General features: G+C 42.2%; 7 protein-coding genes across 7 annotated transcripts; 4 read left to right on the plus strand and 3 right to left on the minus strand.

Annotated features, from left to right (window-relative positions):
• Positions 1–402: 402 nt before the first annotated feature.
• On the plus strand, positions 403–612 carry AWJ20_3349 (uncharacterized protein; the record flags this gene model as incomplete). The annotated part of the gene is made up of 1 exon (XM_018880360.1): positions 403–612. One exon carries the CDS (start codon positions 403–405, stop codon positions 610–612), a length of 210 nt encoding a protein of 69 aa, XP_018738187.1.
• Positions 613–1704: 1092 nt separating this feature from the next.
• Positions 1705–3120, plus strand: BCY1 (cAMP-dependent protein kinase regulatory subunit BCY1; the record flags this gene model as incomplete). The annotated part of the gene is made up of 1 exon (XM_018880362.1): positions 1705–3120. One exon carries the CDS (start codon positions 1705–1707, stop codon positions 3118–3120), a length of 1416 nt encoding a protein of 471 aa, XP_018738188.1.
• A 757-nt stretch (positions 3121–3877) lies between these two features.
• Positions 3878–6394, minus strand: IRC5 (Irc5p; the record flags this gene model as incomplete). Its single annotated transcript, XM_018880363.1, has 1 exon — positions 3878–6394. One exon carries the CDS (start codon positions 6392–6394, stop codon positions 3878–3880), a length of 2517 nt encoding a protein of 838 aa, XP_018738189.1.
• A 788-nt stretch (positions 6395–7182) lies between these two features.
• RSC8 (Rsc8p) lies at positions 7183–9075 on the plus strand (the record flags this gene model as incomplete). The annotated part of the gene is made up of 1 exon (XM_018880364.1): positions 7183–9075. One exon carries the CDS (start codon positions 7183–7185, stop codon positions 9073–9075), a length of 1893 nt encoding a protein of 630 aa, XP_018738190.1.
• Positions 9076–9757: 682 nt separating this feature from the next.
• Positions 9758–10894, minus strand: WSC4 (Wsc4p; the record flags this gene model as incomplete). Its single annotated transcript, XM_018880365.1, has 1 exon — positions 9758–10894. One exon carries the CDS (start codon positions 10892–10894, stop codon positions 9758–9760), a length of 1137 nt encoding a protein of 378 aa, XP_018738191.1.
• Positions 10895–15289: 4395 nt separating this feature from the next.
• Positions 15290–16129, minus strand: YKE4 (Zn(2+) transporter YKE4; the record flags this gene model as incomplete). The annotated part of the gene is made up of 1 exon (XM_018880366.1): positions 15290–16129. The coding sequence occupies one exon, from the start codon at positions 16127–16129 to the stop codon at positions 15290–15292; it is 840 nt and encodes a 279-aa protein (XP_018738192.1).
• Positions 16130–17114: 985 nt separating this feature from the next.
• AWJ20_3355 (uncharacterized protein) lies at positions 17115–18155 on the plus strand (the record flags this gene model as incomplete). The annotated part of the gene is made up of 1 exon (XM_018880367.1): positions 17115–18155. The coding sequence occupies one exon, from the start codon at positions 17115–17117 to the stop codon at positions 18153–18155; it is 1041 nt and encodes a 346-aa protein (XP_018738193.1).
• Positions 18156–18162: the final 7 nt, after the last annotated feature.

Below are 18162 nucleotides of genomic sequence, written 5' to 3' on the forward strand. Positions count from 1 at the left end.
GCATCTCTGTCAAATGACACTGCTTCAACTCCATGAGCTTTTTGCTTCTTTCGGGCATAAATGTCATCTCCTCGGGTGAGAATTTCACGGTTTGTACGTCGTGGAGGCATTTTCTTTTTGTTTCTCTGGGTGGTGTACTTTTGGATGGAGAACGAAATCCTAGAGCGTTTCAAAAAATATTTTATCACGTGATGTATATTGAAAATGAAATGGAGGCACAGGATTCTATACTTTGATAAGCACAAGTTCCTCGCTGATTAGGCGCCCTACTTTCGTTGCTACCAATAGTTAACCTGTTATTTAATTACTCTTAACCACTTTACTGCCGGTATTTATCGCTTTTATAGCTTGTGCATCTACAACCGAGCACGTAACTTCAACTTATGAACACAGCTGGTCGACATGTCAGCAAGGCAACAGGCACCTGCTGTTGCTGGGTCTTCATCCAGAACAGAAGTCACAAATGTCACCTCTGTACCAGTTACATTGACCCTACGAGGTGAAGGGGTTTCTTCGCGGCGCCAAGTGAGTTGGACTGATGACGTAATTGATAATGAGCATATGAACAAGAAAAAGTCAAAGAGTAAGTATCATTCAGTTATTCATTCCTAGATTATATGGTATATGCCCGTTTCTTCCCCTTCTGCTGCTGCTGCTGCTGCTGCCACTGCTACTCTCTTTGGGTCTCAGCACATCTCAGATAAAGCGGGGTCGGGATCTTGCTCAATTTTACTAACTTGTTAGTCTGTTGTATTTTTACGAAGACTCGCGAATTTGGCGAATCTAGTTCAGAAAGTGGAACTGACTCTGATTCTGACTCTGATTCTAACTCTTCAAGCTCGGATTCGGAATCGGATTCTCGTAATGCTCATAAATCTTGTGACCACAGCGTAGGCGATCACAACCATACATCTGCTCACTCCCATAGCCACAGAAATTCCGGCCGTACCAGGCATCGTTCAAGAGGCGTGGCCCCTCCGAACGCTTACGAAAGACAGCCTAGATATAAATCATCTTCCACAAAGCTTAAAGGTGGTTCCGCGACAACTACTGTTACAGAGTGATGTAGGGCAGGCGTCGGCGGAGCTTTACAGTTCCATCATGTGATATGAAACACCTTAGTTATTTATTATTTAGGCTCTTTATAATCTACATTATTAGCTTGACCCACCCTTCCGACGGTTTGTGACCTCGAATTGAATTAATACCCCTGGCATTCCCTCCAACTAGATCTATGCCACTTACCCGGCCTCATATTATTAGGTTAAGGGTTGGTCTCTCGCAGCCAAGGGGAATCGGGCTTCACACTGGAGAACTAAGCCACATCCGATTATAACAAAAGACAAAGTAACAGCTGGAAATACAACGCAAACCCCTTATCTGTTGCTTGTAAATAGCGCAATTGACCATAAACTCCGACTTGCAATAAGTAATAAGAAACAGGTTTTATATTCGCTCAATTGTTCCTTTTTTAATCTTCAGTTGAAGCTGTTTCAGACAAGCACAGTCATTGCTTCTCCACACAAGGCCCCGCACTGATTGTTCACGATTGTGTGAAATTGCGCGTTATATTGATAGTTTCTTTATAGCGTGGTAACCTATTGTTAATATTGCTGGCTCATTTGATTAACTTCAAAATCGCACCTTTTGTTCCCTTTGTAGTACCCCCCTATATTGTGTCGTCACTCTATCATTTTTACCACTATGTCCCTTCCAAAGGAATACGTTGAAGAGCTAAATATTCTTAACCGTGAGGTTGCTCAAAATAAGCCTACAGACGTACTTCAATTCTGTGCAAACCATTTCAACTCGCGTTTAGAGGAACATCGCAAGCAGTTGTTGAGTGGCAGTTCATCCGCTGGTACTAGTGCTGCTCGTTCTGTGGGATCCCCCGGTGGCCCCACCTCTGCCCCTTCTCCTCCTACTGGTGCAGGTTTTGGTGGTTTTAATACTCATTCATTTTCAAGCGGCGATCCTACGTCTTTGGCCCCTTCCCATGGTCATTCCGATGACCCTGCTTCATCAGATGACCCAATGACCGGAGTCACTCCCTCCACAAATAGAGATAATAATACCGCCCCTGCATTTGGTTCTGGAAGTGCAGGTGAACGTACTGGTAGCCCTGGTCCCACCAGTGGTAATGCGCCATTTGGTTCATCGCGTTTAGTTCTCGGGGGAACTGGCGTGCCAGCTTTCGCATCCAATTTCAATGCTAACAGGAGAACATCTGTAAGCGCTGAAAGTTTGAACCCACATTCTTTTGTTGGCTCTGCGGCTCCCCCTATCCCAGAGAAAATGCTTTCTCCCGAACAATTGAAGCGACTCAATGACAGTGTCTCGAAGAACTTCCTTTTTAGCAATCTCGACGAAGATTCTCTTCATTTGTTACTTCACGCCCTAGAAGAGAAGAAAGTGGCTGCTGGTACGACCATTATTCAACAGGGCGATCAGGGTGATTTCTATTATATTGTTGAAAGCGGTTCAGTTGATTTTTACCGTGATCACGAGAAGATCAGCTCAAGCGGCAGTGGAAGCAGCTTTGGTGAACTAGCCCTTATGTATAATGCCCCACGAGCTGCGACTGTTGTAGCCGCCACTGATAGTGTCCTCTGGGCCCTGGATAGAATAACTTTCAAGAAGATTCTTCTTGACAAGACCACTAAGAAGAGAAAGTTATATGGCGAGTTCCTAAAAGAGGTACCGGTTCTGAAGGTCTTGAGTCCCTATGAACTCAGCAAACTTGCTGATGCTCTTGTAACAAAAGTATATGAACCTGGATCGGTGGTTATTCGAGAAGGCGATAAAGGTGATGAGTTCTACCTTATTGAATCTGGTACTGCCACTGTTTCCAAGGCTAACGAGGGAACTGTATCTGAATTGAAAAAGGGTGACTACTTTGGCGAGGTTGCTCTGTTGCACGATAGCCCTCGTCAAGCCACTGTGACAGCGACAACGAAGCTCAAGGTAGCTTCCCTAGGAAGAAGTGGCTTTCAGAGATTACTTGGCCCTGTTGTAGATATTTTGAAGAGACAGGACCCTACTCATGCCCCTGTTGCGGCTTCTGTAGCCCCTAATTCCACTGCCAATCAGAGTGCCGGTGTGTCCCAGGCTGTTGCCTAGTCATTAAAGAAACTATAACTTGGGATGTCACTCCCTGTTGTTCCTGTAACCGTGCTAATATTTGTTTTATATATCTCACACATATATTTATTATATACCATTGTCATGAAGATTTTAAGCTTTACATACATCGGCTACTGGTACATCCGCCCATTACTGTTGCAAATAGAAATCTCTTTGAAGAACCATCCAACAAGTAGTGACACTGGCCACAACAAGTGGACCAAGTAGTCCTTTTCCTAGTTTCGCAGTACCAAAAAAAAGCCACTCGGAAACAAAATGAAAGCCTGCCACTACATAGGAGCTGAGGGCCAAATCGAAGACTGTTGGATTGCTAATCGAGTAGGCAGCATAGAATCGTATGATCGAGGCAAGAATGGTCCACGTTCCAAACGTGCGGGCTGATAAACCGGTCACTTCCTCAGGCTTAGCCTCGTATACTCGGCGCGTCAAAGCCAAACCACTAACATACGTCTGTGCAGAGTTGAACACAGATACAACAGAAACCTGTCAAAGGTTAGAAATTTTATCATTGACACACTCTAGTCATTATCCAATATATCTCCTACCTACAAAGAGCATCCATTTCGGCAGCCAACCCTCAGATTGAGGAAGAAAGTTAACTAGTGAGAGCATGTTTGATTCTCAATGGAGGTGCAGAGCACCAGTCAATGAATCAGAGGTTAATGTTGATCTTACCCTAACATCTATTACTCAGGGGAACTATAGATTAGATTTATTTTGGTGCTGAAGACAATTATAGTAAGCCCTTAGGCTTGGTTGCAGATATAATTGACGCAATGTGTTCAGAAAGTCCCTCAGCACCATCTCGGGCACGTTGGTAGGCCTCGGGCGACCTGTCCATTATAATTTGAAGATCTTTATTAGAGATTTCCATAGAGGACTTGAAAGCAGCCTTGCCCTTATTCAGCTCTTTCTTCATATTTTCGACTGTTTCCTCTTGATTAGCTCCCTCAAAACCAAATCCCTTGAATCGGCCAGATTCAATAACAACTTGTTCGAGTTTCCTCTTTGCTCCAGCTCGCTCTAAAAGCTTCTGTTCCACCGTATTTGAGGTTGCAAGTCGATAAATAACGACCGGTTTTGTCTGACCAATTCTATGTACTCTATCCATGGCTTGCAAATCTTGTTGAGGATTCCAATCACTATCAAATATTATCACCGTGTCTGCCGAGGTCAAATTTATTCCTAGACCACCTGATCTAGTCGAAAGTAAAAATAGTTTATAACTCGAATCTGAGTTGAAGACATCCATCTGCTCTTGTCTGAATTTTTGGTCCGTCGACCCATCAATCCGACAATATTTCCAATTTTTGAGGTAAGCCCAGTCTTCGAGAAGATCTAGCATCTTGGTGAACTGACTGAAAATGAGTATCTTATGTTGCTTTTCTAAAAGCTTTGTGGCGAGTTTGTCTAGCAACATCATTTTACCCGACACGGTAATAATCTTATCGTCTACCGGTTCATCTGCCGACCAAGGATAATAGAATAAATACGGTGAATTGCAAGCTAATCGCAACTGCATGACAAGGTTTTGGAAGCTTTTAGTTCGCGCCTCGTTGTTCGCTTGTTTTATTAGTCTTGCAGTCTCATCATTATACTCCTCCTGAATACTGGCTGATAATCTTGCGTCGGCTTTAGCTTGAAGAGACTTTATGAACTCGTCATCATCCTGGAGGTCATCATCCTCAGTATCGTCAATACTTTGATTGGCTAGCGCGCGAGTCTTTGCACCACGCCTAAGAATCGACCTACTAGGACTACTATGTTTTGATTCGATTCCTTTGCTTCTAGTGGAACGGATTGGACGTCCCGTTTCTGGGTTCCTTTGCTCATCAGCTTGTGGTGATGTTTTCATACCATTCCCAGTAGTCTTTTTTGCGCGGTTTCTATCTTTTCCATACTTTGCATCCCGGTGTTGATAAATTGTATCGACCACATACTCCCTTGCCGTACGTTGCAAAATTCTCTCATACAGTTCAGTTTGTTCGTCTGTTAGGCCGCCATATATAATGTACTCCCTTTTATCGGGCAAGAACATAGAAATATCTGTTTTGAGTCTGCGTAATAAGAATGGTCTCAAAATGGCATGTAAACTTGATATTAAGTTATCGCCAGCTGAACCGATAAAGTCTCCATCATCTGAGCCAGCGCTTTCGAACCATGCTTGGAATAGCTCAAGATCAGTAAATATATCTGGTAACAAAAAGTTGAGCAAAGACCACAATTCTGCTAAATTGTTTTGTAGAGGCGTTCCTGTTAGTAACAGCCTGTTTGCTGAGTCGAATTTTTTCAGCTGCTTTATCAGTCTGCAATTCATATTCTTCAAACGATGACCTTCATCGACAATAATATATTTCCACTCGTAATGTCCAAGAAACTTAGCGTCATTGTTAATAATCTCGTAACTCGTAACGATAATCGGGAACGCTCTGTCGGTCGCTCTCTTCCTATTCATGTGATTATTCCTAATTTCAGCCCTTTCTTCAGGCGTACCATGGTATTTAATGACAGGAATGCCAGGTGCGAATTTGTTGAATTCTTTAATCCAGTTCTCGATAGTTGATAGTGGAGCAGCAATCAAGAAGGGACCAGGAATAGAATGTTCAATAAGATAGGCGATAAATGAAATTACCTGTAGAGTCTTACCCAGTCCCATCTCATCTGCCAAAATACCATTAAGACCATTTTCAAATAATGAAACCATCCATTGAACACCAGCCACTTGGTAAGGGTGAAGAGTACCACCAGTGATAAGAGTTGGCTGACCTGTACCTGTTTTCGATGGTTCAAGGGGGGCTTGGGCAGCTTTTGCCACAACGTTCGAATCTTCGTCTCGAGATGAACGCTTTTCCTTTTTAACAAAATTCAAAATACTTCTCTGGGTGTTTTTAGCTGAAGCAGATTTGGCTGCAGATTGAGCAGCTAATGCTGCCTTTGACTGTCTACCACGACGCCTTTTAACGAGAGGTTCAACATCCTTTTGGTGCCTAGTGCTCGGTGGCGTAGTAGGCGGGGTGCTTATCTCTGAAGTTTGTTCCTCCAAATTTCCTGGCCCAAGGTCATTTGAGTCAGAAGTAGGTATTGCCAGACGCTGTGTTAAGATAGACGCGTAAATTTTAGATCGTTCAACCAAAAACTGTAATCGTTGTAATCTCTTATCTGATTGAAGTCCCTGCAGCTCTTTGATATCCGGGGTTCCTATAGGACTGGATGTGCCAGAAGGCGATTTAGAAGAACTAGGTGTCTCCATTTTTGTCTGTGGCAGGAGTATATACACTTTTATATCCAAGCCTATAGGCAGTCGCACAAATGTATAGACCTACTGGTTTCCCGGTGCTGCATCTTTTAATTTAACGGACGCGCTTGCGCACCTTCTTCGTGACAAAGATACCCCTACCCATGGACCCTGCTTTGTTCGCATAATACTGAACTGAGAAGACAATACCGACCACCCTTTGGAATTTAATTTAAAAAAAAACTCTATCGAACTATGGTCACATTGATCGAAGCATGACTACTGCTTTCTCCACTGTGGGTAAAAGTATTCTGTAAGGCACATCTTAAAGCAGAAGCGTCTCGACGGTTGGCATATGGTAGTAGAATGAAGGAGTAAAACGCATTAGACCATTCCCATCGGACCAAGTAGTCTTGTTTTATGAAACAATCTCTCAGGTGCTCACAGAACAGCTCAGAACGATACAAATCGTTTATCCAGCCCAAATACTCTACTTGCCAGACACTGTGGGGGTATCTTAGGACTATACTCATTACCTAGCCCTTATGACGTATAGACGAATAAAACTCCTATAGAGGTGTATGCAAAGTTTACAAGTCGGTTCAAACTATGAAATTCGTGAATAACTCACAGTCAGACACATGCAATCACCTTTTCGACGACAATAGAGAAAGATTAACGCGTGAAGATTAAGTATCGGGTCAACGCGTCTTTTGAGAGATATAATTGCAACACATCAGTTAGTTTGACGTATCGTCAATCTTTTAAGTAAAGTAGACGCGTCCCCTAGCTAATATACAAGAATGGAAGACGACAAAATGCAGGTTGACGACACCGCTGAGCATGAAATTGAACACAATGACGAACGCAAGGTAGAGACGACTACAGTTGCCACCAACAATGATAGTATAGCATCTGATGAAGTGGTAACAGTACCCAATGACGAGGTTTCCAATGTTTCAGAGGATGTGACCGGAGTTAATAAAGAACAAGTAGAAGAAACAAACCCAGATGACACGCCTCAGAATCAACTTGAAGCCCCTCAACCGGCAATTAGCTCGAGATCAGATCAAGACGAAGACAACAGTACGGATCTTAATGGCTCGGCAAATACCAATGGTGATTCGGAGCAGGCAGACGGACCTAAAACAGAAGAATTATCGAAGGGTTCTGTACCGCAACAGCCATACGATCCTGTGGCCCTTCAGAAAAATATTGAAGAAAAGGCTCGTCAATATTTAGCAAAGCAATTATACCGTGTTATAATTCCCTCATACTCTGCTTGGTATGATCGAGGTGCTATTCATGATATTGAAAAGCGTTCATTACCTGAGTTCTTCACAGGCGTAAATAGAACTAAGACCCCGGAGGTTTATGCAGACTATAGGGATTTCATGATTGATACATATCGCCTTAATCCTACCGAGTACCTGACTGTTACAGCGTGTCGTCGTAATTTGGCTGGAGATGTCGCAGCGATTATGAGAGTTCACTCATTCCTCGAACAATGGGGTCTAATCAATTATCAAATTGACCCAGAAACGCGCCCATCGCTAATTGGACCTCAATACACGGGTCATTTTCAGGTTATTCTGGATACTCCCCTTGGCCTTCAACCTGCTGTTCGAGTCAAAGAAGAGGAGCGGTCTTTGCAAGTTACTGAGCATAGTACTATGCAGGTCAAAGAAGAGGACGTTGAAGAATCGAAATCGAAAAGTTTACCCTTCAATCTCTCTCTTCGCAAGAGCATATACGATAATGCCGCCGATGCGGCTGCACTGTTAGAGGACAGCCAACGGAAATTTAACGCTGTTAATACTAGAGTTTACAACTGTTTTACATGTGGTGATGATGTTACAAAAGTTCGATATCATAATCTACAATCTAAGCAAACTGTGGGCTCGTTATGTTTCAAGCACGGTTTATTCTCTTCAAACATGCAAAGCGCAGACTTTGTGAAGATCGAACAGGAGCTCGCCAATGGTGCTACATGGTCTGATCAAGAAATCTTACTTCTACTCGAAGCCATTGAAATGTATGAGGATGATTGGACTGCAATTGCGTACCATGTTGGGTCTAGAACAAAGGAGAGCTGCATTGTGAAGTTTCTTCAGATGCCAATTGAAGATCCCTACTTTTCTGAAAATGCAGATGGCACTGGTAACAACAAAAAGGGGCTTGTGAATGGTACATCCAATGCCACATCCTCGTCTGCATTGATTGAAAAACTTATTGAAGTTCTTAATAAACCGGCTACTCAAACCAATGGAATCGTCAATAAAGCTCAAGAGCTGGTTGGCGAAGAACACCAAACACAGACAAAATTAATAACTTCACTGGTAGAGGCTGAGCTGCAAAAAATTGAGCTCAAGCTGAAACGATTTGAAGAGCTCGAGGCAACTGTGAGAGCTGAACAGCGACAAGTGGATCAAGCCAGGCAACAGCTTTATCTCGATAGATTGTCCCTTAAATCCCAGTCAGACTCTGTATTACGGAAGCTTCAACAAGCTGTTAAGGCCGAAGGTGAAGAGGCTGTGGATCTGGCTGTGGAAGCATCTCGACTAGCAGCTGAAAACCCACAAATCACACTTGCTAAGGGTGCTACCGAAATTAAGCCGGGTTCAGCTACTCTAAAGCCTTTGTTGAAACCTGTCAGCCTCGACGCTCCTCAGGAGTTCAAGATTTGGTCCGCCTAACTGTGTAAACTATTATTATTTCCATAGGATATTCTCATGATTGTAATTATTCATATGTTTTCTTTTTTTGCCTAACTAGCTATAGAAGATTTAATGCTAATTTTGTGTCTGTAGGTAGGTAGGTGCCTTGCATGTGCCCTGCTTGAGAACCCTTCTTTCTAGGCTGTGGTACATTGTCACAGGAGCCTTAAGCCGGTTCGTTGCTGCTATTTCTGGCAACGAGTTACTAAAAATAACACAAATCTCTGCTTATCGGCATATTGTTTGTGATGGTGACTTATACGAGAACGATCTCGGATCTGAAATGTCAGTATTCCTCACTCTGAAGGTCAGCTGCACCACATGTGCATGCATGTTAGTTTATCCGCGAGGGGTCTTTGGTAATGTGGCCCATATGCGTAGTTTCTTTCTTATCTTTCTGAGATAATACTGTCAATTGATTAGAAATTGTTAGAAGCGGGTCCTCTGCATCTGTACTACTGGGTAGTTCTGTAGAAATGCGTCCGATAGGACCCGCTCAACCAGCACAGGCACCTTACAGTCAATATCGTAGTAATGTATTGAAATTGTATTATTCACGTATACGACTTTATTATACATAGAAAAACAAGAAGATGTAGTAAATAACCATAAAAATGCAAATTGAAAGTTGGGATGAGAAGTAGCCGTCTCCTTGAATAAATTAATTGATACCCTCTTTTTCTAAACTATCTAGACCATGATCGGGATTGGCGACTCTTAAAACCCTCCTAGAATAGTCATATTCATCGTGTAAACTTCTTCTAGAGTCGCTCTCATGCCATCGTAGGTACATTTGACCAGGATCTAATCGTTGGTCAACAATAGGTATGATTGTACCGTTTTCCATGCGGGACTTTTCGTCGTAGCTCAAACCTGCAAGAGTCGTGGCATTCGACTGATCTCTCTTAATAGCTGCACCCCCATTGGTAACAACAACATTTGATCCACCAAACTGAGGAGACCCTCCGGGTTTACCTGTGTCACTGAATGAGCTTGTGGGACTGCTCTTTCCAGTCGCAACCACATTTCTTCTACGATAGCATAAGAAGAATATCAGACCAAGTAGAAGTAGTATAATTATGGCCACAGCTGTAAAAACGCCTGCTACTTTTCCTTTGTCAGAAAAAAATGATGAGTGATTAGCAGATTCTCCTTGACCGTTTACCTTGCGACCAGATTCAGATGCAGCACTGGCACCGGCTGTCGACGAAGACATAACCGTGGATAATGTAGTCGACGAAAATGATGAAGAATCTTCTGAAGATATTGATGAGATTGAGGAGACAGCTGCCGATGGCGTGGAAGTCGAACTTGAGCTGGAGCTGGTTGCCTGTGATGATGAGCTACTACTTAAGGAGGAACTAGAGCTGGAGCTAGAGCTAGAGCTAGAGCTAGAGCTAGAACTAGAACTAGAGCTAGAGCTAGAACTAGAACTAGAACTGGAGCTTGAGCTGGAGCTAGAGCTTGAACTTGAGCTTGAGCTTGTACTACTGCTAGCACTAGTACTTGTTGCTTGACTTGACGACTCACTCATGGTGCCACTAGGAGTGCCTAACAAGATATATGCAAAATATCCCTTGAACAGATTGCCACATTTGTCACTGGGGAACCCTGGACATTGATCATTACAGTCACCCACAGACTCTGCTGAGCCCGGAGTGATATTAGAACACCAACAGGTCTTGTCTTGTAACACACCGAAAGCATAACCTTGGCATGTTTGTGAACATAGGCCATTTGATTGATATGGGCTCACATGCATTTGTCCCGAAGAACCTGTGTTCTCTGAAGAACACATAAAAATCTGAGCATTTGTGTGACTTAAAAGAAAGAGAACTGGTAGCACCAAATAATATAATTTTGATAGGAACAACATAATCCGAAGGGTATTGTAGAACTTTAAATAGAAGATATCGCCAATTGACAATAATAAATATGAGAAGTGTATAAGACGGGGCCTTTTGAAGTTTTTGAGAGACGACACCACACCTAATAATGAGCCACCAGCATCAAAGCAAACAATAAAGAAAAATTTAAACGCGATTGTAATTAACTGAACTTCAGCCAAGGCAAAAAAGTCAACACTTTATAGAGAAGGTTTGAAATCTTTTGTCACTTGGCGTGATATAAAATAGAAGTCCACCAAACCGTTCCAGGCGTTCTATAAAAAGCGAACGAATAGAGTACTCGTGCAGAGCCCAAAGTCAACTACAGCGACCAACGAGATACGGGTCGGACGATTCGAGGAAGAAATATACCCTGTAATGAAGTTGTAGTTTTTTTTACCAGGTTCAGTGCTGCCTACTGACGTGGTGATTAATAAGGTCTCTGAAGTTACAGCAACGATCCTAGTCTGACACAATGTACAACGTGAAAATTAGTATCGACTCGAGTTTGTCCAACCAAGGTTATCAGCAAAAGTTACTAGCTATCGAGAAACTGACAAATAATAGAAAAAATACACACCACCCCTCCAGTACAAAATATGAATAAACCAATTATTCAAATCAAAAAGACAAAAAATTGTAATAGAGAAAGTAGATCTGATACTAAACTCAACTCATACGCCCTCCGAAACCAAGCTATCAGCATGGGTTAAGGATCGTTCGTTTCGGTAGGTGACGTTGTTGTTTTTTGTTTTTTTTGTTGTTTTGCGCTATTACGTGCCAGGCCGGTGCTGGCTGCTGCCCATCTGCTGCTGCTGTCTGGCGGCCCACTTGATTTGCCGACGTGCTGCCTGCCAACCAAGTAGTCGAGGTGCCGACGACTTTCCTGACTTGCTGGAGAGTGCCAGTAGGGGCTGCTGCCTCAACTAAGGAAAAGTAGGTTTAACCACAGTTTACTTTTCTTGTTGTTAAGTATGCATGCATGGTTGATCGAGCCTATTTCTTTTTATAGAACCGATAAAGTCAATGAGAAAAAGTAATATGGATAAATATAACACAATGCCTCAACAGGGCAGGTTCTGTGCACGAAGCAGCCAGTTGCCAAATATGTCCTAGCGGGCAAACCAGACTGACAGGGACTTGTCTAACCTGAGAGTGAATCTGTTGGTTTGAAACAAAACTAGGAATAAAATGGAAATTGTTACTTATTATTCAGTGGGGTCCGTTCCAGTATACTTTCCACAAAAAGGCTGTCGGCATTTATGACTCGTTACAGTGGACCGACCAATGCGGCTGTCTAAACCGAAAGTTGGCTTACCGGACTGGAGTCTAAGTTTACCTGAAAATAAATAAATAAATAAATAAATAAATAAATAAACAAACCGAAGCTAAAACCCATATCTGGATACCACTTATATATACATAACAGTCAGTAAGATGTTTTTATCTTGTAACAGATTTCTTACGACTGGATGTGATATATATCTTATTATCGTGTCTCTTCCACTAGACCCTCCATGGTAAGAGAGTGTACTCTCCAAAATATACTGACTATAGGAAGAATGACTCCTTGAGCCTAGTGAACCAGAGCCCATTCTTGGACGACCACTTAGACCCAAGGGTAGGGCTGCTTAGTGTAAAGCTTCTATTATTATTTATCTATTTCACCAAAGTTACAAGCTTCACATTATGAGTGAAGTTCAAAGCAATAAATTATAAGTTGAGACATAATGGTTTAAGTTGTATACTCCATAAATACTATTTGCCAAACCGGGCTCTCGCTACAGGACAAGATTCTAAGCTGCATCTCTCCAACATTTTGAGCTAAAGTACGAGCTACATGTGCATTGTCTTGCCTACGTCGCGACTGGAACTGGAGCTCCATCCGTCCACAATGCCATCCATCCATTTCATTCCCATGTCCTTTATTATCAACCTTATATATACTGTAATAGTATTGCTCTTGCTGCCGAATCTTATTCGTAGTTCGCCTTCATTTTCATTTTAGGCAAACTATCTCCCTTGCGGCTGTCTTTATAAGCCTGAATTTCGCAACTCTAGCCATGTTCAGTATTACTACTGATCTTTGAGGTTACCTAGTTACCATGTCAAAGCTACATGCCAACGACAACGTTACCCTGCTCCAACTCACCTTAAACCAAGCAGGTACAGTATAACGATAGCATGGATGTTTCCAAAATAGGCAGTAAAAGCAATTAGAGATCTCTCGAACTTTAATAAACAAAGCAGGACCGCCATTAGCAAAATAGAATATAGACAGACATTCGTAAAACGTATCTCAAACAAAATGTATAGTAATACAATGAGTTGACAATTATATGAAGCTTGGAACATCTAAAAAAAATTAATACAAAAAGGGGTTCGTTCTAATGAATTAGCACCTGTCTGATAGATACTGAAGGAGCCGGCACAAGCGGGAAGATGCCTTAGATCTAAAGCAGTCGAGAATGCCACCAGCCATAGGAGTTCCGCCTGACGACACGTCAAATTCCACGCCGATCCAATCGATGTCCAGGCACAACAAAACTCGATCTATCGGCGGTTTCAACTGGCTCATACGCAATATGCACCATGCAAGAGTATATTAATTTCATTACGAAAACAGTTAAGCCAAGCAGTTCGGGATCTATGGGAGTCCCGCAGCGTTCTTTTGGATCGTGGCACCTGACAAGAGGCTGGTAATGATAATCTTGAAAGTTTCAATCAATGTGGTATCGCGCAAATCTGCTAACTTGTTGATAGTCTGCCTTTGCGGCTAAACAAAGCTCGGCAATTTGCGGTGATCACCGGCTGACCCGAATTGCAAAGCTATGAGAAATTTAAGGCGGAAGGTTCTGTCCCATATCTCTTACTCAGTTACCTAGTCAGCAACGCACTGTAGTGACGCCTCAAAATTCCTCTCCTTACATCCTCCACTTTCCGTTATATTTTTCACCCCTGTTCAAGCTCTCCCTGATTTAAACATGCATATAAAGCGACGGTTGTCTGGCAACCAGTGTCGGTGGATAAAATATGTCTATCATCAGGTTGTGCCTAGACTTATCTCCCAGGGAAGTGGATACAAGTGTTTAAAGTTTGTAATGAGTATGCAGGGGAGCAACTTGAGATAACCGGAAATGCCCCTCAATTGCTGTACTATGATGTGTAATATGGCATGCATATCTTATTTGAGTATATCTCTTTGCAGATCTAGACTAGAACAGTACTCTCAAACAAAACTTGTCAACAATACCTGTATTATTGAAAGTGGAAATGGTAACATTTGGATAAGTGCCTAGGACCGTTCTGAGACAAGCTAATTGAGAGTAGTTTACGGCACTTTATGGTGTACGACGGGCGACTGTTGTAGGTTTACAAGACAAGCATCTAACGACCAAATGGTGTCTAGAAGCAGCTCCCCTTCAGATTTGGCCTAGAAATAAGTGTGGAAGCAGCTTTACTATTATGTCGTTGGAATTGCAATTGATTACTTGCATTCCAGGTTGTATAATGAGAACTTAAGCACTATAGATTTCAATGGTGGTTCCTAAGCAGCCCACGTTCATGTAGCACTTTGCTGTAGACAAGCTACCAGTGTAGGTGATTCGGTCAGTTTGTGCAGTGCATGTGCTAGAGACTCTTATCTGAGTGAAGTCCCTGTTGGTTGTTTTCTATAAAGCAGCTGATAATAATACTCAGTTTAATGTCCGACGTAGACTTGGTTAATGAGTTATTCGAATCTCGTGTTACGGCTTAAACCTATCTAGTTTTTGTCGAGTGATCTCGCACTCTCTTCATGATTTCCGTAGTCCTTGGTAGCTGGTTGCAGGAATTTCAAATCTAGAGGAGTATCGTTAGAATGTCCAAAAGACAATTTGAGTCCTATTCCACGATTTTTTTTTAATCAAATTATTGCACTACTCAAAAAAAGTCATTTGCTAGTCTTTATTCTGAAATAGTCTCTACCTAGAATCAGAAGTTGTAGAAGAATCCATTGAATTCAAGTCCGCTTTTCTTCCCTGTTGCCTGTGTGCCATGGTAACGAGTGTTTTGGGGTATGATACTATGGTTGGCGACTGAGGGCAACACTGGGGCTAAATGTTGCCGCAAAAAGGGTGATAGATAACAATAAATTGCCTATTGTAAATGTTATTACTAGCATGATCTAGATATTCATGAACCCAGATGCTTCGATGTGTTGTATAGTTATTCCGGTCAACGTGATTCTTTTGATCTGCAGCAGTATCCTGCAAGAGACATGTAAGATGCATATTAAACCTGACGATCACCTGGCTCACAAAATCAATTTACGACAATATGAACATTATATATAAACCACCTAATGCAGAAACAAGTTGAAATATGCATTTAACGGCATGCCCCATTTTAGTAGTATTTACATCCTCTTCACTATGAAGGACTTCCGGAAGAATGCCCACAGTGGCAATGTAGAGAAAAGCGCCAGTTGAAAATGGCAGCATGAGATCACTGATCATCACATTGGAACCAAATATACCAGGCGCAACAGACGCCCGCGCAGTTTCAGCGTTAGTCGCAAATGGTAATGCAAAAGAGTTCAAGGCGATCCCAATCATAGTCCCAAGGTAGGCACCAAACACTGTGACAAACTGAGCCTTTAACGCTTTCTTTTTACTAAAGCCTCCCTGTAACAGAAGAACAAAATCACCAACTTGATGTGGAGCCTCATGCCAGAACATTGCAAAGCAATTCGAAGCACCAATATTTTGGCCAACGTAGAATGATGCTGACATAGCGAGTCCATCTGTGATATTGTGTGAAAAGTCAGCTATCATGTTTAAATAAGCAGATAATGTTGCCGAAGTGCTTGGATTAGACACCGCTGACTCTCTATGCCTAGCCTCTTCTTCAAAAGTTTGATCCCTTTTTTTGGACTCATCTGTTTCACTTTTATTTCTCTTTTTAATCGATGATATAGAGCTTGACTTCTTGCTACCCGAAGCAATTGCAATATTTTCCAAGGTTTGTTCTGATTCTTTTTCATGCTTGCTCTTTTGGCTATGGCAATGGTCGTGAGCATGGCTATGATCATGACCATGACTATGTCCATTTTGGCCACTAAAAACCCTCATAGTCTTATCAATAACAACAAATAACAGAAAGCCCATAAACAGAGTAACTCCCAAAATCGAATTTCTACCTTCGTCGAATATAACGAATTGGACTCCATGATGATGATCCCCAAAGAAAATCTGAGGAATCAAGTGCAAAAAGATGTCACCCAGTAGCCCGCCTAGAGCAAAAGAGACTAAGCTAGATTGAATAATCGGGCTTATATGTGTTGGCAAAAATACTAGCATGAGATTTGGTAGACCAGAAATATATGTTGTTGCTAGAATTGAATTCATGGCTGGGCCAAATGGGAAGAGCATATCGAACCAGGGCGCCAGGAATTGATCTGATTCGGCTCCATTATCATCCAATTGCTGCAGTTGTTGCACTACTGAGCATTTCTAAAATGTTAGTTGTTATTTATAGACTTCTAGTACAATGCCTTACTTGAATCTGTGTTTCAATTGCGCCCAAGTTATAAATACCATTCTCGTAAACTAGAGGACTCGAGGTGGAATTCACTTTGAGACTCAGAACCTGTTGCTCTCGGTGATGATGTTGATGACCATTCACTTGCAGTAGCATAAGCCCGTTGACAGCTAATGCCAAAGAGAGCTTGTTGAAAAACAAAACCATATTGGCTTTCAAGTGTTGCAAGATTATGATCAAGTCAAATAAAGAGTCCGATGTTTTGTTTACCCACTGGCAGTCGGCATTGGCGGTTAATAGCATTCAAATCCATCTGCATCTAAAGTAAGAGTACCCCTGAGAATGCTGCATGAGATCAATTTGGTTTCACTCAGAGAGAAGCGAGATTCTTGTGTTTTTTCTGTCTCCCTTCGGCTATTTTTGGCTCAGAAACAGCCAGGAAGTGCTTTCAGGCAGAAATATTAACATATTAAGGCCTATAGTGTTTTCGGCTTTTGGCACGATACAGCGCCTAAGGCATATCTAATCGGTGAGGGTTGCATGTCTTCGAAGATAAGAAACTCCCCTTCAGTTCATGCTATGCACAATTTGGCTATATAAGTTAGCAGGAGCATGATTATTGTTATTGGTTCAGGAGTTGTGGGCCTCTCAACAGCCGTCGTATTGGCTGGGAAAGGATATCGAGTGCTTGTTATTGCTGACTGGTTTCCAGGTGATCCTGAAGTCGCAAAATATGCATCTCCATGGGCCGGTGCCCATTTCCGCCCGTTTCCCTCATTCTCAGCTCAAGATTTAGTGGAAAAAGGCTATACTCGAGAGACCCTAGCTCACTTTGAGACTCTCGCTGTAGCACACCCCGAATCTTCGATTAAGTTCATCCAGGGAGTGGAGTATATTGACTGTCCAACTAATAAGCATTTAAAGGGTGAAGGATATGAAGATATTCCACATTTCAAGTGTATCGATCCAAATTCCGAGGGCGTCCCCAATGGTACAAAATTTGCATGCTCTTATCGGACATGGGTTTTGGACCCTCCAAAGTATTTAGAATATCTCCATAGAAAGCTCCAATTTGAACAGGGAGTACGATTTTACAGAAAGCGCTTGGGGTCATTAAGGGAGGCATACGATGTATGTCCTGGTTCAAAACTCATTGTAAATGCTACTGGAAAGGGTCTGCAATGGAATGGAGGTTATGATCCAGAATGCTTCAGTATAAGAGGGCAGACGTTATTAGTAAGAGGACCTTACGAATGCCCACTGGCTGGAAAAACAATAACTCATCAACCATCTGATGGTAAATGGACTTTCGTAATTCCCCGGCCGCTCAATGGGGGTTATATCATCGGAGGCACTAAACAAGTTAAAGATGAATATCCTTCAGTCCGAGATATAGATACAGATGATCTTATCTCAAGAGCGAAAGTGCTGTTTCCAGAACTCTTGATTGACGGTTCGTTTGATATTCAAAAGATTAATGTTGGATTTCGACCTGCAAGGAATGGAGGCTTTCGACTTGAAAAAGAGAGTTTAGGTAACTCCACTATTATACATGCTTACGGTGCTGGCGGAATGGGATACGAGATGTCACATGGAATTGCCATGAGGATTGCGGAATTAATTCAGCTAAATGGTGTTCAAGGCAAGTTATAATTATTAA

This window comes from Sugiyamaella lignohabitans, chromosome B, assembly GCF_001640025.1.
Source record: "Sugiyamaella lignohabitans strain CBS 10342 chromosome B, complete sequence".
NCBI classification, from domain to species: Eukaryota; Fungi; Ascomycota; class Dipodascomycetes; order Dipodascales; family Trichomonascaceae; genus Sugiyamaella; species Sugiyamaella lignohabitans.